The sequence below is a fragment of the Hyperoodon ampullatus genome, assembly GCF_949752795.1.
Source record: "Hyperoodon ampullatus genome assembly, chromosome: 3".
NCBI classification, from domain to species: domain Eukaryota; kingdom Metazoa; phylum Chordata; class Mammalia; order Artiodactyla; family Ziphiidae; genus Hyperoodon; species Hyperoodon ampullatus.
This window is the reverse complement of record NC_136916.1, coordinates 80857605-80879307: the sequence shown is the minus strand read 5'-3', so window position 1 is coordinate 80879307 and position 21703 is coordinate 80857605. Positions and strand designations below refer to the sequence as shown.

The following is a 21703-nucleotide window of genomic DNA, read 5'->3' as shown; positions in this document are numbered from 1 at the left end:
GTGAGACCGATAAAACAGCTTAGCAATAAAATCAGTATAATCACTTCCTTATGTATATAGTATTTTGCAGTATGGGTGCAGGTTAGTAATTGTTTTGATTCTTCTCAAAGGGGGCTGCTCTCTACCTAAACTGAAAATTATAGCTAATGGTTTGTTCTTCCACTCTATCTATAACCAATCCATGTCAATGTTGTGCGTTCTTCATAAAATTTAGGTGTGATTTGTTAACAAACTCTGTTTCCAATATTGGTATGTACGTGAACATGATAATACAGACTTTTTTTTCAGACATGAGTATAAATAAAATAGTATTTTAAAGTAAACAGTATTTTAAAGTAAAAAAAATTGGGAGATTGGGATTGACACATATATGTATAAAATAGATAACCAATAAGAACCTGTTGTATAAAAAATAAAATTAAAAAGTTTAAAAAGATACATACTACCCCCAAAAAAATTTTTTAATAAAGTAAAAACTATATATATATATATATGTATCAAAATGTAAAACACCTGGGAATATATCTAGCAAAAATTTATAATACATTGATGGAGAAGTTTTTGAAGGACATCTTTTCCAATACCTAAATCAATGGAAAGTCATTCCATGTTCATGAATGGGAAGAGTCAACATAAAGGGCCTGATTCTCTTTTTTTTCTTTATTGAAGTACAGTTAATGTACAATGTTATGTAAGTTACAGGTGTACAATATAGTGATTCAAAATTTTTAAAGGTTATAGTCCATTTATAGTTATTATAAAATACTGGCTGTATTCCTCATGTTGTACACTATATTTCTGTAGCTTATTTTTTTGTGGTACACAGGCCTCTCACTGTTGTGGCCTCTCCAGTTGTGGAGCACAGGCTCCAGACGTGCAGGCTCAGCGGCCATGGCTCATGGGCCCAGCTGCTCCACGGCATGTGGGATTTTCCCGGACCGGGGCACGAACCCGCGTCCCCTGCATCGGCAGGCGGACTCTCAACCACTGCGCCACCAGGGAAGCCCCTGTAGCTTATTTTACGCCTAATAGTTTGTAGTTCTTAATCCCCTACCCCTATCTTGCCCCTTCCCCACTTCCCTCTCCTCACTGGTAACCACTAGTTTGTTCTCTCTGTGAGTCTGCTTCTTTTTATTCTGTTATATTCACTAGTTTGCTGTATTTTTTTAATTCCACACATAAGTGATATCATACAGTATTTGTCTTTCTCTGTCTGACTTATTTCACTTAGCATAAAGGGCTGATTCTCTTTAAATCAATGTACAGAGTCAATGCAGTTCTAATTGAAATCCCAAACACTGCTTTCTTGAATCTAACTCCTTTAGAGCCAAGAATACCCAAGGCTGTGCTGGAAAAGGACAAGTCAGGAGGTACAGAAAAGCTGTGTGTGATGCGACTCTTGCGGATCAACCTGACTGGGTGACACGGTGCCCAGATATTTGGTAAAACGTTAGTCTGGGTGTGTCTGGGAGGGTGTTCTGGCTGAGATTACAATTGTCTGGGTAAACTGAGTAAAGCGGATCACCCTCCCCGGCATGGGTGGGCCTCATCCAACCCACTGGAGGCCTGAATAGCACAAAAGGCAGAATAAGGGGGGATTCGCTCTCTCTGCCTGACCATGTTGGAGCTGAGACATTGGTCTTCTCCTGCACTCTCACTGGAACTTACACCATTGGCTCTCCTGGTTCTCAGGCCTTCAGACTTGGACCTTTATAATAAATCTGTTTCTGTGTGTGTATATCCTATTGATTCTGTTTCTCTGGAGGACCCTGGTGGGGAGGGAGGAATCTCCAGATAGGGTCCAGCCTGGATTTGTGTCTCAACTTTGCCACTAATAGCTGTGACCTTGGGCAACCCACGGCCCCTCTCTGGGCCTCCAAGCCCTCATCCCTAAACTACACCTGCCCCCAGCTCTAACACTGAGAATCTCACATACCCAAAGTAGTACTTCCCAAAAGAAGCCAAAGCCCAAACTACAATCCTGAAGTCAAAAAGTCATTCTGACTTTCCTACTGGCCACGTTAAAGAAACACACCTGCCTTTGGAATTCAGCAGTAAATTCCATCCAAGGAGTAACCCCTACCCCACGCTCTCCATTACCAACTAAGCAAGGCTGAAAAACAAGTTTCCATTTGTGTGCATGGTGCATGGTACATGGCGGTTGCTTGGACCAGATTCCCCACAGTCTGTACATGACAAGCTCATTGTCCGAAATTCAGCCCTCCTTTCGCTCCCACAAAGCTGACTTCTCGAGGGTTCACATCAGGAAAGAGATGAGAATAAGCATTTCCCTGCAAGCACTTCCCTGCTGGCTTTCTGGGTGCTGTGCATTCCTGGGAGGGATCAAAGCAGTTCCCCCCTAGAAGCAGAATGCCCCAAGGTCAAAGACTTAGCCAAAGAACAAGAATACATGCCTGGCCACTCACTGTCTTCAGAGGTGAACCGCCCCAACTCCCCAAGCCAGCTAGCCCAGGAGAAAGCCACTGTTCCCACCCGGTACCTGTATTTGATGTCAAATACTGTGGAGTCCTCGTCCTCGTCATCCTCTTCGTTCAATGGGGCCATTTCCACTCGCTCGGCTGGAGTGGTGATGATGTCATACTTGCGGGTCTTCTTCAACCTCTTCCCTGACCTGGAAGAGGGGAAACACATTCCTGAGACCTCAGCGATGCCCACTGAGGTAAGCCACACTGCTGCCCCCAGCCCGGCTCCCAGAAGATCTGACAAATACCCCAGCTCCTCCACTTCCAGCCATGGGACCTTGGGCGGGTTCCTGACCTCAGCAACCCTTGTGGTCCTCACCCACACCTGCCCAAAGCACCGTAAAACCCAGTGATCAAGATCTATAATGCCCAAATGCAAGATTTTAAAAGGCAAAATTAATGCAAAAAAAAATACACGATGAGCAAAAAACCAAAATGTTCAACATGGACGGAACTCAGCCCTGCCCCTGGGCTGGCATGATGCCCCTCATCCCTTCATTCCCTGGCCCCTCACCCTCATCCCAGCCCTGCCGTGTTGGCAGGTCACTGCTCCAAGCACAGGCGTCGCAGCCTGGCACTGTGTGCCCTGCCCCATGGGCCAGCCAGGTGGATTAGAACGCAGGCTTGCCCACTTTCTACCTGTGTGATCATGGGCAAGTCAGTCAATCTCTCTAGGCCTCAGTTTCCTCATAAATAAAATGGGATGAGAATAGTATCTGTCCCTCACAGCCTAGGGAGGATTAAGGGAGATGAGGCATTTAACAAGCCTACACACAGCAAGCTCTCGGCAAAAATGACTGTCTGAAAATAATCAACAAATAGGAGTTAAACGTGCTACAGCCTCTCTCACGTGACAAGGACCTGTACAAATGAGTATTGTTTCCATCACAAGGATTTATGAGCATTGGGAGTTAAAACCCTATGCTTTTACCTCTGGGACGGTAGACGGTCACTGGGGACCACGGGGAAAGTGCCGAGCAAGCCTTTCCATCTCCAGTGTCAGACCCTCTGCACGAAGCACAAGACATTGATCAGGGCACAGCTGAAAGTTTATGATGCCACAGGGAGCAATATTGTTATTATGACTACTGATGCTCTAAGCATTTATTTCTGCACTATTTCGAACTTTTTCTTAAATGCCTTGTATTCTCTGATGTCCCTCCTTTTTAAAAAATACTTGAAACTTTCTATGAGAAACCAGCCAAACCCCCCAAAATCATAAATGGGGCATTGAAGAATCATATTCTCTAAACATGCTTCCTGCAGTCTGTAAGCCGTACCCAGCCGGAGACCACATCAAAGACACACGCCGGGTCTCTCTGTCCCCAGCACACAGAAACTCCTCAAGAAGTTTGCAAACCAATGAAAACAGAAGTTCACCATCAAGTAAGAGTTTCTTAGCAACAGCAACTTGCTCTTTTCTTACCTAGTATTATTTATCAAAGACATGATTTGTGAAAGGATTGTTTACATAGAAAATATAAATATTTATCTATACCTTTGGCTTAAAGCAACCTGTACTACCTATAGTACTGCTTCTTGTGGTTCTTTGTGTAGAGACTTTGGGAAATCAGCTATAAAGCCTGACAATCCCCTAGCCTCATTACAAAGCAATTTGTCCTTCCTGCTTTCATCACAGGCACGCTCGCAGAGGTGTGGGTGTGAAACTGCGTGGATTTCAAACACGTTGCAGCACGGTGCAAACACCAAGCCAGGTGGTTAAGAGGTAAGAGGGGCACAGCCAGTCACCTCCCCAGTGGCCACAGGACAACAGTATTTTGGAAGCAGGCTTTGTATGGGAGCATAAATGCTTACGTTATAAATACCACTGGTCCAGATGCTCACAATCAACAGATTCTTGTTTTCTCTCCACCTCCCCACGAAGGAGTAAAACAGATCTTAGTGTTCTGCCCCAGATGACATAATCCCTGACCAATTCAATCTCCAATACTGGATGGGGAAATTTAAGCCCAGAAACGGCTCCATATGCCACAAGCAACCCAAGACAAAGCCACAAGGAAAACCCCCCACCCCCCAAGCCCTCTAGACTAGGCTCAAGCTCTGGATCTACACAGACGCACACATCACACTTTTCTCAGAAGTCTCCTCTCTCTGCCCTGACGGGTCACAGCTGTTCAGAGGAAGCACCTGGCTTTGCAAAGGAGCTGGACTTGCCCTTCTATTAACTGTGCCCAGTGCCAGGGCTGCCCATTCCCAACACACATCTGGACAAGCATCTGGAATGCTGGAATAGGATTCGTCCTGTGGACCCGAGGGCTTGAGAAAGCTCCTGTAGATGCCCGAAAAGACTGGCGCCCAGATGGTTTCTGGATGAAGAGTCACCACTGTATGTAACTGTTTTTCAAATATCATGAGGCTTATTAGCACAGGGAGATCAGCTCGGTGCTTTGTGACCACCTAGAGGGGTGGGATAGGGAGGGTGGGCGGGAGGGAGACGCAAGAGAGAAGAGATATGGGAACCTATGTATATGTATAACTGATTCACTTTGTTATAAAGCAGAAACTAACACACGATTGTAAAGCAATTATACTCCAATAAAGATGTAAAAAAAAAAGAAAAATGCAAAATCTGATTCATAAACCTGGTCCTGCACTTGGAACTTGAAACCTCGCTTAGTCTTTGGCTCTGGAGCAGGACTGACTGCTGACCCTGGGAGAAGGTTCTGGAGGCTCTGACTTCAGCCCTGCTTCATGGAAATGGATCCCCATCAACCATAAAATCACCTTCCTTCTTCCTGATTGTTCATAGAGTCTTGTGATGAGAAAATTAACCTGCTGAGCTTAAAATAAGACCCTTGAACACTTACCACAGGAGAAGCTGGAACACAGCCCAGCCTCTAGAACACCATGGCCTACTTGCTTTAATGACAGCCATTCCAAGCAGGTCACCTGAGAAGGTAATTTTAAACCTCAAGATTACACCAAAGGTTCAGTGATGGTTAATTTTATGTGTAGACTTGACTGAGCCACAGGGTACCCAGACATTGGCTCAAGCATTATTTCTGGATGTGTCTGTGAGAGTGTTTCTGGTTGAGATTAACACTGGAATTGGTAGACTGAGTAAAGCAGATTGCCCTCCCCAACTCAGGTGGGTCTCACCCAATCACTTGAAGGCCTGAATAGACAAGAAAGGCTGACCTCCCACAAGTGAGAGAGAATTTCTCTTGCCGGACTGCCTTTGAGCTGGGATATCATTCTTTTTTTTTTTTTTTTTCCTGCATTCAGACTAAAACTGAAATCTTAGCTCTTCTTGGATTTCAAGCCTGTATGTGTGCGTACACACACACACACACACACACACACACACACTCTTGGTTCCATTTCTCTGCAGAACCTTGCCTAATCCAAAAGGCCATTAGCAAGAACCCTCATACATGCATCAAACACCAGTTCTGACACAATAAGCTGAAGAAATTACATTTTAAATAATCAACTCTCTGAGCCACAATACCTTTCACAAAAAAGGAGTACTTTCTGCTATCTCACTACTGGACATGTTAATAAGGGAAAAACAGGACTTGTGAGAAGTTGAAAGAGACTCAGCCTCATCCATGGCAGAAGGTGACTGGCTGAGCCAGAGAGAAACCACATGTATGACTGGAGTCGCGTGGGGTGGGATGGGTGGAGGGGGCCTCACCTCATGTATTTTTCAAATTAAAAGGTGATCCCTTCCTTTACTAGCTGTGTGTGAGTCAGAAGCTGGGAAATGCATGAATAGTCGATCAGCGTTTCCCGCAGACCCTTAGATTCCCGAACCTCACTGTCCCGGGTCAGAGAACAGAGACACCCTGCCTCGGAGAGGAAGACGTGAGATAAGGGGAAAACAGATTCCTTCAAAGCCTACATGACCTCACCGAGTCCTGCTGTCTCTTCTGAGTGTGGATGCTCTAACGCATCTTTTCTGATCAATAGCAGTCCCTAAGAGTTGAGCTCCTCCCGGGTGCCAGCTAAGCAATTTACATGTAAGATCGCATGCAAAACATATAAATCACCCTATAAGGCAGCGCTGTTGTCTCTGTGTTCCAGACGAGGAAACTGAGGCTCAGAGAGGTCGATCTCCCCAGGACCGAGGACCAAGGTCTGCCCCAGCACAAACCTCCCTGGAGGCTCACCTTGAACCACCTCGTGCCGGGCAAGAGGCAAGGTGCCAGTTCCCCCACTCACTCCCTCTGCAAGCCCACTCCACACCACCACTAGGCTCCGCCTCCACTTATCTTTAACACCAAGAAACTCTTTGCCCTTGGTACAAACTTTCTGGAACTTGTCGCTTACCACAGCTCACACATTCCTATTTCAAATTGATCTGGGCAGACTTCTCGTAAACTCTTTCTAACGGTGACTCCCTCCGGACACATGTTGGTTTGGGGCAGGCCAGCCTCCATCTCCTCCCTCCTTTGGGCATCTGTATCCTTAGTGAATCCCCCTCTCCATGGTCCCCGTGGGTGAGGAGGCCTGACCACTGGCCACACCCCCAGCTCCAGGAGTGGACCATGGGACTTAAATCTGAGTCAGAATCAGTGTATTGCAACCCCCGGGGCCATGGCTGGGAGGCTGAGGGGGGAGTATGGGACTAATCGGATCCAGTGACCTTTGCTAGGCAGGCAGGAAAGGGGTCAGTAAATCACCCAGGTGAGAGCTGCATCGTCACCTTCTAGAAATGGAACAAAAAGCCAACATGGTAGAGGACAGATTGGAGGGAGAGACCAGGCTCCAAGTCTACTATGATGCCAGCCCTCCTTGACACCAACAATTCTACTCTCTTTGTCACCGAAGCCAGTCTGGTCAGGGCTTTCTGTCACACACAAACAAAGGAACACTAACCGTTGTCACAGGGTCTCGAAGGAAAAAAGGCATGGCTGTAATGATAAACACCATCTCGGGATTCTCCCACATTTTAACAGCAAACCTTCCACATGTAAGTATAATTTTCCCATTTTGTCAAATCCTTTAAAACCCTAGGACTCTTCCCTGTTTCTGGTTCTAGAAACAAAGAACCATACATATAACGCACCTCAGTGACAACATCGTGAAAGTTTTCACTCAGGGCGACCTGTGAACAGGTTTTCCAAGATGACAAACATCCTGGTGATCTTCCCACAGGGCTGTTCACCAGCATCCCGGTCTGAGGAAAAGGCAAAGGCTACACAGCTGCAGAGAATCTGCAGTCACCCAAGTGTCCCCGGGGGGGCAGTGGGTCAGCCTCGAGGACACAGTTTGAGAAAGAAGCAACTGGCTCTAGACAGAGCCCCAGGTTAGAGTCAGACTTCAGTTTCTATCCTGGTGTTTCTATGTACAGCCCTGTTTCCTCGCCTACCCGGGGGTGGGTGGGAGGCACAAGCAGGAAGGCAGCTTTGCCACAACTGTCACAGTGCTCCCCACCCAAGAAGGGGGAGATTCAGGGAAGTAGGAAGGGAAAAGATATTGCTGGCCCATCTGCAACAGCATGGCCCCTTCGCCGTAACTTTTCTTTTCTGGTACAAGGTCCCGTTAACCAAGTGGCCTCCACGAAGAGACGGTGGCATTTACTTAAAGGGTGCTTTTAAGTAAATGCCCACATTGTGCTTCACAGGACCCAGCAAGACCAGAGAAGCTTGAGAAGAGACAAAGGATTGTTCCACTGGGGCCAAAACAAACATTTCTAACTAGACAGAAGAGAAGTTCAAATTCTCTTACTCTGAAATGTAATCCTAAAGCCAGAGGGTTTGTTTACTCAAAGGCCCGCTCAACAGCTGGTCGGAAACTGGTTTCCCAATGCGCCCCAGCGCACGGCTCAGGCAGACACGGAGGCTGGGGAGCAGAGTGGGAGCCAAGAGGACCCACGTGGAGAGGGGCCTGCCCTCCCCACCCTCCCCTGCAGAGACACAAAACAATGCAAAGCCGGACGGGTTAATTTGCCATCAGAAGTTCAGTTTGGGGGTGCGGCGGTCAGATCCATAGGCTGCACGTCCAGGGGTGCGATTCCATCTCAGCCCTGCAACTCCTTCGTCTGTGAGCCTCCTGGCAAGTCCCTCACCCCGAACCCAATTCGTATCCACGTCACGCACTTCCCGGGTGCAGCTAGGGTGCTGGTGGCAGAGCTCACCGTGGTGGGGCTTGGGAGGGAGATGGGGAGTGACCGATAACGAGCTCACGTTTCTTTCTGGAATGACAACAGTCTTCTATCATTGACTGGGGTGATGGTGCACAACTCTGTGAATGTACTAAAAACCATGATTTGGACACTTTAAATGGGACACCTGTATGGCATGTGAATTACATCTTATAAAGCTGTCATTAAAAGCAGGAAAGATAGATATATATGTATGTATGTGTGTGTATCACATTCATTCATTTCTATACTTATAAAATCTCTCTGGAAAGAGTCACAAGAAATTGACAGCATCCAGAGAAGGAAGCTGGGCAGCCGAAGGGCAGGCTGGGCTAAGAAGGAGATTGTTCACTATACCCTCGGGTTCCTCGTGAATTTCAAACCATGTGACTATGTGAGCTATTTTTAAAACAAACAAATAAAATAACAAAATTCAAAGAAGATAATTAAGATAAAAATTTAAACAGACCACGTGTGTGTCAGGCCTGCCTCTCGGACAGGAGACCCTTCTCCTGGAGAGGCCCGGGGCGCCCCCTGTCCCATCCAGAGGCTGCCTGCCGTCTCCTGCTCACCTGGTGACTTTAGGAGCCAAACCCAGCATCTCTGACCTTTCCTCCGCCTGAGCTGTTTTCACTGTGAAGCCCACTAAAGTAGCTCTGTGGCTCAAGGACCAGCTTTCTGCTGAAACCACACTACTCGTTCCAAAGAGCATGTTACCTTTGACATTTGGAAAATTAATAAAGAAGATGAAAACGGCATGTGTAGGGGAGAGATCGAATCAAGCAGCTGCTGTGAGTTAGCTGCCCGCCTTCGCAGCCGGCCGAAGCTTCCAATGCTCTGAGGACAGAGGCCTTTCCTGTTTTTAACCTCTGATCTCTACCCTGCATCTTCCCCCTCAGAACATGACAAGACTGAGCCTTCCCTAGAAAACCAAGCAAACTTGGAGAAAGAACACGACCCCAAAACCCACTGTGCAGCCCCACCATGTAGGGAAGCAGGTGCCGGAGAGCCAGTGACAACAGCTCCATGTCTCCCAAGAAGGGGCGATGATCTGGGATGGGCCCCAGGCTCGGGGGCAAACCGAAGGCTGGCGACCAGGGTACAATTCCCGAGCACCAGCCTCCTCCCTTTCCAGCCTTGGGCACAGCCCTATCCATCACCATCTTTTTTTTTTCTGGAACGCGGGCCTCTCACTGTTGTGGCCTCTCCCATTGCGGAGCACAGGCTCCAGACGCGCAGGCCCAGCAGCCATGGCTCACGGGCCCAGCCGCTCCGCGGCATGTGGGATCCTCCCAGACCGGGGCACGAACCCGCGTCCCCTGCTTCGGCAGGCGGACTCTCAACCACTGCGCCACCAGGGAAGCCCTCACCATCCTTTTAAAGCAGTTTAAACGAGCCCAACACCAGCGTGATCTGAATCTCATCTGGCTCCGCTCCAGATGGGCAACTTGAGACTCTCAGTTACATAAGACAAAAGCATTTTCCTCTAGTGCAGTGAGAGCTTCAGGATCTCAGGCAGCCCAGCTCTAACAGGGCCCCGGCCAAGCCCTCCCCAACACAGGTGTTCCAGAGACTTCCAGGTACACGAGCAGCGCTGCCACACCTGACGCCTGTCCTCCCACCACGCCAGACACTCTGCTCCGGTACCAGCACCCAGTCAAGCGCGATGACTCAAACGCCCCAGAGCCAGTGAAGCGAGCCTGGTGTGATGTAAACATTAGAACAAACACGGTGACAAATGGCAGCCAATGCTCGGTCTTGGAGTCAAGGAGACACGAGGACTGGCACTCACAAACACAGACGAGATGGGACGGTGGCTACCCAGCTCCCCGCCGCCCCCACTCCCCCCTTGTTACAGAGGCACTGCGTTTCCAGTATTCCCATCTGTTGAGAAAAGCAGATCTGGATTTTGATGTGAAGGCTCCCAATTTTAAGTGTTCTCAGTTACCTCAGTTGTTAAAAACACTGCGTATATGTGAAATCTAAAAAAACGATACAAATGAACTTATTTACAAAACAGAAATACACTCACAGACATAGAAAACAAACTTATGCTTGCCAAAGGGGAAAAGGTGGGAAGGGATAAATTGGGAATTGGGGATTAACAGATACACACTACTGTATATAAAATAGATAAACAACAAGGACCTACTGTATAGCACAGGAAACTATATTCAATACCTTGTAATAACCTACAATGCAAAAGAATCTGAAAGAGAATATATATATATGTATATATGTATGTATGTATGTATGCATGCATAACTGAATCACTTTGCTATACACGTGAAACACTGTAAATCAACTGCACTTTAATAAAAAACGAAAACAAAAATACTGTGCAGATCAAAACAAAACAAAAAACGTATCTGTGGGCTGTCAGTCTGCAACCTCTGACTTAGCTTCCTGGCCATGGTTTATTTGGTCCTGGGTGCCACGCATGAGTGACACTGAATAACTGAGCTAAAATCATGGGCCCAGAGAGATGGCCTGATACTCACAGTCAGCTGAGGTCCTAGATCTGTTCACCAGCAGTTCAGTCACGATGAAGAGGTACTAGTCATTACCTATACAGCCTAGCTGTTCCCCTCCTCTCCTGGGCACTGTCCCCTCAGGATTAACAAAGTGACACCACTGTTGACTGATCGCAACGCCAGCCTCCAGAACCCAATGCACAGCGTGCCCCGGGCTTACATTTCACACAGGACCACATACCGTTGACAAGCCGTAGGGTTCCTCTTCATAACTCCTCAGGGTTACGCCTCCACCTGCCCCCCACCCTTGTTTCCCTTTCCTTCCCTCAATCCCTGAGGGACAGATCCAACTCTCATTCTTCCAAGAAAAAATAAGCATGCCCCAGCTTTGACCTGTTTAAGGAGCCACGTGAAATGTGGCCACAGCAAATGCCCCAAGACCTGTTCCTCCAGCTCCCAAGTGTGTTTGCAAAGGGTTGGGTCCACTTCACCCATCTGTGAGGTGCCAGGAGAGGCAAGCGAGGCCGAAAGTGAGGAAGGAAGCCTCTAGGGGCAGCTCTGTTGGTTCAAGGGCAGTGGCAAGAGGACCGAGAGGGACTCTTTGGTGGACCCTGGGACACAACCACGGCCTTGAAATTCTGGGGTCACTGTGCTTCGGGACACACATCATAAATGACCCTTTCAGCATCCACTTGTCCCTGCCACGTGGTGGGGGAAGCGCGGGGGTGTCAGTCCTTGCCGCCACTGCCCCCCCACTTCAGGGACAGTCCACACTTCAGGGACAGTCACTTCTTGACAGAACTCCCAACCCCGCCACCGCAAGCCGAGATGTCCAGCTGCGTGGCTGGCATTTCCGTGGTATCTCTGTCACCCTCGTTCTCACCAAGGCTTCTCCCCTGCCTGACCATCCCCTTCACCATGCCCACCTCTCCAGGCCCTTCCGGTCCTCCTGACACTTTCCTCTTCATCCTCCTCTTCACCCACTCGAATCTCCAGTCCTCCCTACTGATCCTTCCAGCACCTTCCACTGGTCTCCCCCACCATCCTGCATCCCCGAGGCAGCCCCATCACTATTCATCCATTCACTCAGCAAATACATATTAAGCACCTAAAAGTGGTCAGCATTACTAAAGCAGCCCTTTCATCATTACACTCCTGTATTCAAATCCTCCATTTGCTCCTCTGACCCACTACTAATCCCAAAATCCTCTGGCTGGGAGTCCTGTCTTCCAAAATCCGGCTGCAACAGGAAAAGGAGTGGGGGAGGAATGCTAGATCGGAAATCAGACTCCTGCCCTTCACCAGCCATATGGCCTTAAGCAAGACACTTCATCACTCTGCAACTTGATTTACTCATCTGTAAAATGGGATTCCGACAGTACACTCCTCACAGGAATGAGGAAACATATAAAATGTTTAGCATAGAGGCTGGTATACAGTAAGGGCTTAATAAATATTAGTTGCTATTATTATTATTGTCACCATAATTTCCAGATGATCATTTTCACAAACCCTGCCCACCGCAAAACCTGCTCGGCCAGCCGGTCCTGGAAGAACCTCTTCTTCTCCCACCCCATGGGGTCCTAATCCTCCTACTCATCCCCATATGCCTTCCCTGACCACTATGTCCCCCACCAAAGTCCCTGGGGCTTTGATAAGTCCTTTGGCAACTTATCAAGTGTTGATTTGACACATGACTCCCCTACAGAATTAGATTGCCTTTCACCTGCCAAGTAAAATCATACAAAGGCATTATCCTATCTCCCAGATTGAATTGGAAACTCCTTCACCTCGGCTGTGTTCTCTCAGCACCTTCTAGGCTTCCAGTGGGTCATTAAATACACTGATAAGATTGCTCCATCCATTCAGCCATGCTCTCTCCTGGGTCCCTGGCTGAGCATTGGGGAGACCCAACTGCCCAGGCTAAAACCCAGCCCACCACATCTTGGAGGCCCAGAAAAGGCCAGGCTTAGCATCAGAACACCTGGCCTTGAGTCCTACTTTTCCTACAAACTCACCACTCACCTTAACAAACCCTTCCCATTTCCGGGCCTCAGTTTCCTCATCTGTACAATGGGTAGAAGGAGGGAGCTCAGTGGCACTCTCAGTGCAAAGAAACCCCACACCCAAGAGGTTAGAAGGCCCTGAAGCTCTCCCAGGCCTGAAGAGCCCTGCCCAGGCTCTTTGCCATGGGCCCTCTTCTGCTCCACACCTGCCAGTGAGAGGGGGTTACCTCCTCCCTGCACCCTCAGGAAAATAAATGTCAAGTCTGGATTCCTGACATATTGCCAGGAAGATTAAATACAGATTTTTAAAGTGAAACCATGACAACATGATTCTAAATTCATGGTCCCAGAATTTCCCTTTGTAAATAGTTAGAACCAAAACATCAGCCATAAAACTAAAATCCCAGACACAACCTATGAAGCCTTCTCTGCTTAAGTCTGGGAGGGTTTCCCTCCTGTGACACTCTCTGTACAGGATGTCATGCAGACACTGACACTGGAGACCCCCACCCCACCCCTAGATGTGGCCCGTGTCTCCAGAAGGGCCTGTGTTGGCAAAGTCCCCAAATTCGATGAGTACATGGGCATAAGAGTTTAAAGGCAAAGCCAAATAAGCCAGAGGGCTCAGGGTTAAATTAAAGAGGGAATTTCCTCCCTTTCCAACTTGATAGAAGGGATCAGTGGCAGGTCCTGGGTCCTCACAGGCCTGTTAATAAGGGCGGTCATGAGGCACCTCCTTCCCCGGGGGAATTCAGTTGTGTGTGGGACCCTACATGGGTCCTAGGTGTCCAGGGAGGCTCACGCAGGCTAAAGAGTCACCAATTTCATATTTGCAAGGCTCAGAAACAGATGCACTTGCCTGATGATCTTGGCCATATGGCTGAATCCTCATTTACAGGCAAAAGCAAGACCAAAAGGTTGGGTATAAATTACATCTGTTTTCAGAATCGTTTTTTTAAATACAATAGGACACTTGGCTGCTTAAAGGGGAGCCAGGGGTTTGATTGACCCAATCTCATTCCAAACATCTCAATAGCCCTGGGAAGCAGGTACTTTAATTAGTGCTGGGAAGCAGATGCCCAGAAAGGTTCAGTAAACTGCTCACATAGACAACCAGGAGGCCTGCACCTGTGCTACTGACATCTTGGGCTGGATCATTCTTTGTTAAGGGGGTCTGTCCTGGGTACTGTAGGATGTCCAGCAGCATCTCTGGCCTCTACCCATAAGATGCCAGTAGCATCCCCCTCCCCAAGTCATGACAATCAAAAACGTCCCCAGAAATTGCTAAATGACCCCAAAGCAGGCAGAATCCGCCCCAGGAAAGAACCACTTGAGGGACCCTATTCCTCCCACACGCTATGATTTCTTTTCCAACTTGGTGGAAAACTGAATCAAGGGCATACTCTCTACCCTGTTTTTTTTTTTTTAATATGGATTTTTGCTGGGTTAGATTTATTTAACACTTTCTTTACTGTGGTGTGTAAGATTAAACATCCATGGGAATTGGATGAAAGTGCAACCTTCCAATAAGACCAATAAGTCCTGGGGATGGAGTGGGCATCATGACTATAGCTAACACTGCTGTGTGAGAGATGGGAAAGTTGCTAAGAGAGTAGACCCCAAAAGTTCTCATTACCAGGAAAAAAATGATTTTTTCCTTTTTTTGGCATCTATGAGATGATGGATGTTCACTATATTTATTGTGGTCATCATTTCACAATATATGTAAGTCAAGTCGTTATGTTGTCCACGTTAAACTTACACAATTCTGTGTATCAATTTTATCTCAATAAAACTGGAAAACAAAGAAAAAAGAAAACCCACTTGAAAAGTAAAAATTAAATTAAGATAAATATGTTTCACAACTATAGCTTCTCCCTCCCCCAAATCAAAACCTTGGTCAAGCAATCAAAAATGACCTCCTGATAAACAACAAGGTCCTACTGTATAGCACAGGGAACTATATTCAATATCCTATGATAAGCCAAAATGGAAAAGAATATGATAAAGAATATATATATGTATAACTGAGTTACTTTGCTGTACAGTAGAAATTAAACACAACATTGTAAATCAACTCTACTTCAATAAAATTTTTTAAAAATGACCTCCTGGTGCTACACAAGCACCACAATCTCAAAGTCATAAAAAGGGGCTTAACTTTCTAACCAGGGCTCTGCCCAAAGCTCCAATTTATTAAAATAATATTGATATACTAATGAGCAATAACTAAAAACTTTTCAGAACACTTTCCCCAAATCCTGAAAGCATTAAGCTTCTATATTTTCTCTTAAATAACTTTTATTCTTAGGACAAATGTAAATACACAGACAATGGGAGATCTGGGGAATCCAGGAGAAGCAGGAACATTTTTATTCCTTTTCAAAGACCTGGCTTAGTAATTCACTAAGCTCCCGTGGTTCCGGCGTCTTCAGGACACGACAGCGTGCAACTTTGCCACTGATCCAAGTGCAACAGCTGGGCAATGTCAGATCACCTAGAATTTGTCTTCCTCTTCGTCCCCCAGGAAGCACCAAAACAACCCACCTTTCAGATAAGACGATTTTACACAGCTTTTGAAATAAGTGGCTGGGCATGCAGCCAACAGAGATCTGGGAGAAGTGTGGCCTGGGCAGGAGAGCTGGGAGACTCGACAGGACGGGGAAAGGATCGCCAGGAGGAAACGAAAGTCGTGGTTTCAGGTGGCAGTTTCTAACTTGTCTCCACCTCGTTCATAAGACACCACAGAGTAAAGTCAGACTCCCCCTCAGATCTCAAAGGGTAAAGTCAGACCTCAGACAGCATGGGGGGCAAAAGGTACTGAACAGCGGCCACTGGCTTACACTTGTTATCCTGGAATCCATGCAACCCCATGAGACGCTTTCCAACATCCAAAAATTGGAGGAGTTTTCTACTTCCTAAACACAGCTTCTTTATTGATTTCCTTCCAGATCTCATAAACATGTCAAGCAACAGACCTAGGGAGGCTGGCCCTACTGTGAGCCAGGCAGAACTGCACACACACACACACACGCACACACGCACACACACACACACACACATATACACGAAGGTACTCTGGCTCAAGGGCGCTCTGCCTCCAAACTGCCTTTCCCTCCCTCCAAGTTTGTCTCCAGTATTTAAACAGTTTTCCTTAATGATTCCAATACATGAAAAAGCTCTAAATGATTCTGCAGATGGGACATCAGATTGATTAATAAGTATGGGAAGAGACAGCTACTCAACCTCAGTAAGAACTGGAGATCTGCAAAAGCAAGCAATGAGATACCCAATCATACCCATCTGATTGAAAAACTTTAGAAAGTCAGACAATACCAAGTGTCAGATATGATGGGAGGATCTGAGAACCCCCAGATACTGCAGGTGGGAGGGTAAACTGGTACATACTCAAGGAAACTGTGTAAGAGTACCCCTGGGACCCAGGAATCCCACTCCTAGGGGTCCACCCCAGACTCTCTTATACAGGTCCTCAGGAGAACACACCTAAGGATGCAGCAAGGAGCTGAGTACACAGACAGGCAGAAAGAAAATGAATAAATGTCCATTGAAAGGAAATTCAGACAATGTAGAAATATATCATAAACAATAAATAAATACATAATGAAGAATCTCCCATAGTCACAAGTGTACACACCCATACAAAAAATTCTTTGCACATTCATATATATATATATTTTATTTATTTATTTAATGAGCTCATACTACACATGCTGTTTTGTAACCTGTTTCATTCAACAGCATATAGTGAGTATTATATATATTTTTTTTTTTTTTTTTTTTTTCGGTACGCGGGCCTCTCAATGTTGTGGCCTCTCCCGTTGTGGAGCACAGGCTCCGGACGCGCAGGCTCAGCGGCCATGGCTCACGGGTCTAGCCGCTCCGCGGCACGTGGGATCTTCCCAGACCGGGGCACAAACCCGTGTCTCCTGCATCGGCAGGCAGACTCTCAACCACTGCGCCACCAGGGAAGCCCGTGAGTATTATATTAACATCATCATTTTTCACAGCTGCACAGTATTTCATTGTAAGGACTACCATAATTTAGTTAACCAATGCTCAATTGTTAGATACCTAGGTTACTTAAACCTTTTCACTATTAAACAGAACTGCTCTGGACTTCATTGGCCATGCATCTTTGCTTCCTCTTCTAAGTAATAAAATTAGAAGCAAAGAATAGGTATTGCAGTAAAAAATGTGCGTACCTTAGAAATGGACCTGCTTGGTTAAAGGTATATATCTTTCTTACCACGATACACATTCTTTGCTTCTAATTGTAACAGTTGCCTTGGATCCACATTCTTTCTGTTGTCTGGCAAAGCGACTCCTTCAGGGAAAACAGACACACGGGTTATGTATAAGCAATAATACTTACTACACTCTTCCTCCTTTACCTCCCTCCCTTCTCTGTATCCATCGTTAAGGAAATGGCGGCCACTGTCCAAATAAGTCCCGATCTCACAGGTTCCCAGCATCAGCCATGCAGCTCATCACAGAGGACATTTTGAGAAGCATCAGCAAAGCAAAATACTTAGGGGTTCATTCATTTGCTAAAAATACCTTTATCAGATGCCAGCTTGTGCTTGGAGCCACAGCAGGCGTTAGAGAGGCACAGACGATTAAGGGCCAGTCCTGCTCTTCGGAGCCCTCTGCCTGGTAAGTTCAGCGACACTCTTGAGTCTAAGTAGAAAATCCCAAACTCACATGTGCTCTGGAAGGGGGCCTTGCTGGGAGGCTTCTCGGAGGAGGTGACACACAGGCAGGCAAACAGCAATGAGCTGGCCACGTAGTCTTGGTGGTGGAGGGGACCCCAAGCAGAGGGTCAGAGGGACATGCAGGGCTAAGGCCACCAGATGCTGCTGGAGAATGCCTGAAGGTCCAGCAGGGCGGGAGCAGTGGGCAAAGCTGAGATGGGGGCTTGAGAGGGAGGCGGGGCCCTGGTTAGACAGAGCCAGCTTGCCACCACACTGAGAAGCCTGCGCACGGGGGGATGAGTGAAGGGTGAGACCAGACGAGGGAGGATGGATGGGAGTGGGGACAAGGCTGGCTGCAGGAACACCAGCCTGAAGGGTACTGCTGTGACTCCAGACACGAGGGAGGGAGGTGAGTCAGGCAGAAGGGCTGGCAGGTGGGGAAGCTCCCGTGGGCGAAGGGGTATGGCCCAGATGAGACAGTCTCAGGGAGACTTGAGAGGCAGAATAGCCAGGATGTGGTGACTGCACGCTAAGGGGCTAGGAGGGGAAGCAGGTAAGGAAGACGCCCAGTCAGAGCAGCAGGTCTTTGGGAAGCCCGATGAAGCGAGCGTGCAGAGGCCCGTGTAAAGGTCACAGTACAGACCACAGACTTGTAGTGTTCTAGAGTCTACCGGATGACTTATTCCCCTCCCTGGGATGCAACTTTCTCCTCTGCAAAGGAGCACATGGGACCTGTGTATCATCAAGGCCCTTCCCAGCTGTAAAATGCTGTAAGTTCCTGTCCACATCAGAACTGGGGTGTCAGCTGTCCCCCTGGAAACTCGCCCCAACAAGAAGGCCTTCCTGGAAAGAGAAGGCACATCCATAAGCAGCCTCTCCTGTGAAGTCGGAACCTTCCTCCAACACCCAGCTCACAGGCCAGCAAGGACCCATCCCTTCCAGCCCTGAGTACTGGCTCTCCTGCTCAAACACGTGCCCTCACATCTGGCCACATGCTGCTTGCTTTTCTCCCCCGCTCCTGGGTAATACGGAGCAGACTGGCAAAATAGTTCAAATACCGTCTTAAGAAGTGCACCGCCTTGTGGGCTGAGCAGCCTATTTTGAGCAAAATGTTTCAAACCTCCAGGCTCAGAGCTGCTCTAGGCACCAACGTTCAATGCAACTGAACAATCAGGAAGGCAGTAAAGGACTATGGCACATCTGCTGAAGGCCAGGCCGTCCTTCGGCATGGGTACTGGATATGCCCACCCTCCAGGACTGTCTTCTGTGTGTGGGAGCCACCAGCCTGGCGTGAGAAGGGCCGTATGGAGGATGCACAAGGCTAGGGCTGGGGGAGTCCAGAAAAGGAAGCAACCGCCTGGCTCGGATGTCCAAGAACACTACCCAGAGGACGGAGCATGGGAGCTGGGCCCCGGTGGCTGCGTGCAGTCATGGCAAGTGTGCAGTGGGAACTGGCCCAGGAGCGGACGAGCACAAGCCAGCAGCAGGGAGTGTCAGGAGAGAAGTGACAGGAGATTCCTAAGGGCTGGCTGATGGCCACAAGGTGCACTGGGGCTAGTTTGTAAGGGTCTGAATGCCACATCCAGGTAGTGGCTACAGGGAGCCACTGAAGTTTGCAAGCAGAGGATGAAGGGCAGAGGGAAGGCTGGGGTACAGAGAGGGGCAATTCAACGTCCGCTGCACATCAGGGGATCAGCACAGTGAAAAACAATGTAGCCGGAGCCAGGGTAGGGGATGGGGCGCGGGGATGTGGGCCCACAGTTCCCCCTTCTCCATTTTCTCAGGACCACTGCCATTTAATCCTATGGCCCCACAAAGAAACACCTTGACTCAAAGTCACACAGCAACCAACAGCAAACCTCAAGGGAGAGCTCCCAACCCTGCCTTTCCAGATCTGGTTTCTGCTCCTGCTCTGAAAATGCTCATAAGCCCCTGGCCCCAAACCTCCAACAGCTGATCAAACACCCAAGCACACTGTATACTCTTGGAAGGGGAAGGAACAGGCTGTGAATAACTGACACACACATGCCCAGATTTCCCAGAGGCCCGCCTGAGTAACAGGACACATTTGGTTCATTTCCTGCAAAACCAGAATTTCCCAGGCATTAGGGGAAAATGCATCCCTCCCTGCATCCCCTGCAGCCCTCTCCATCCCCCTACTCCAGAGACCCCGGCCATCCTTTCTAATTTCCCACTTTCTCCCTGAACTTGAGCAACCTACAAGAAGCCTCTCCAAGATCCCTCATGCCCCTGCAAATCTTCATTGCGGCAGTTCATTCAGGCAGGGTGGTAGGCAGAAAGTCAGAGGCCACCAAGGATGGCCAAATATCCTAAAGCCCAGCTCCAATCCCTGGCGCAACGGTGCCTCCAATAGGTATCCCCACAGGCTAGACACTGCTTCTTTTGGTAGCAGAACCGATGAAAAGAAAAAACAGCAGGTGGTGCCTGAGAAGCCCTCAGAGGGAACAGAGGGAGGCGCAGCAAGGTGGGTAAGGTTCAAATCCTACTTCCACCACTGAGCTTACTTGAATAAGCCACCTTGCCTCTCCGGAAAATTTTTCCTCATCTGTGAAATAGGTATAAAAATAAATTCCGTGTAAGGTTGTCATAATTCGGAGCGCTATGGATAGTGTTAAGCATTAGTGGAGAGTTAAAAGGAATTCAATATTTTTTATATATTTATTGATATATATAGATACATATCATAGCTAGAGATAGAGATAGAGATAGAGATGATAGAGATATCGTTCGAAGGGGAGAAAATTCCTAAAGTGCGTAGCAGGGAAAACCAGCCGAGTGCAACCCTGTGGGGCAGGGCCGGGAGTCCCAGGCTAGCAGGAGCGCACCCAGGCGCTGGGGCCGGAGCATCGGTGCGCGCAGGTGCGGCGGGCGCGCAGTGACAGCAGGTTGGCGGTGCAAGTTGGCCCGCGGAGGCTGCAAAGGGACGGCGGACCCACCTGAAGACGCGCAGCAGCAGGCAGGCTATGAGGAAGGCGGAGAAGGCGCACGCCACGATTACAGCCGCCTTTAGGGTGGGCAGGTCGCGGAGCAGACTGGAGATGCGGGTCACCAGGGCGTCACCGCTGCTGTTGGCGCTGCCGCCGCCGCCCGCCGCCTCCCCGGAGCCCATCCCGGTGGCGTTCCCGGGCCCCGGGCCGGGCGGCGGCCGCGGCTGGCGCTCGGATCCGGACTGCGGCGGGGCGGCGGACTCGGCTCTGCTGGCGCGGGCGGCGGGCGCGGCCAGGAGCGCGAGCAGCACCAGCAGCGGCAGAAGCCGCGCGGAAGGTGGCGCGGCGCGCATGGTGCGGTCCGGCGGCCCGGGGTTGGGCTGGGCGAGCGCGGCGGAGCCCTGGGTCCCGCACCGGCGCCGAGGCCTGCACCGGCTACTCCCGCGGCGGAGCCAGGCGGCTGCGCGGTGCTTGGCAGGAAGCTGCGGCGCCCGGAAGAGTCCGAGCCGCCCGCCGCCGCCGCCGCGGCCGCCGCCACCAACACGTTGCACAGAGTCATTCGACGGGCCGCAGCCCCACGTGGGCGGGGCAGGCCACCAGGCCCGGTGCGGGCTGCGCTGCGCTCCGGGCGGCCCCAGTTCCCCCGGGGCCTGGCACCCCCTTGGAGAAGTAACAATAGCCAGGCGCTGTGCTGCACATTTCACATTTTCTCTATTTGATTTAATCCTGCAACCCCCTTAGGAGACAGGTATTTGTTACCCTCCTTTAATAGTTGATTCAAGACCCAGAGAGCCTGCTCATAGCAACCCAGGTTGTGTCAGACTAAGAATCAAAAGACCATGGCACCCGGGGCAAGCCTCCATTCTACAGGTGCGGAAACTGAAGCCTCCAGAGTGAAATGGGCTGTCTGATGCCCTATGCAGTGCATATAGTTCAACATCTCCCCAGTTAACTTCTTTTTCTCTGAAAGA

At 48.9% G+C, this 21703-nt stretch overlaps 1 protein-coding gene across 1 annotated transcript; it reads right to left on the bottom strand.

Annotated features, from left to right (window-relative positions):
- Positions 1-1546: 1546 nt before the first annotated feature.
- Positions 1547-21085, bottom strand: FAM174B (family with sequence similarity 174 member B; the record flags this gene model as incomplete). The annotated part of the gene is made up of 3 exons (XM_079699099.1): positions 1547-1566; positions 2427-2632; positions 20742-21085. 3 exons carry the CDS (start codon positions 21083-21085, stop codon positions 1547-1549), a joined length of 570 nt encoding a protein of 189 aa, XP_079555225.1.
- Between the last annotated feature and the right edge of the window lie 618 nt (positions 21086-21703).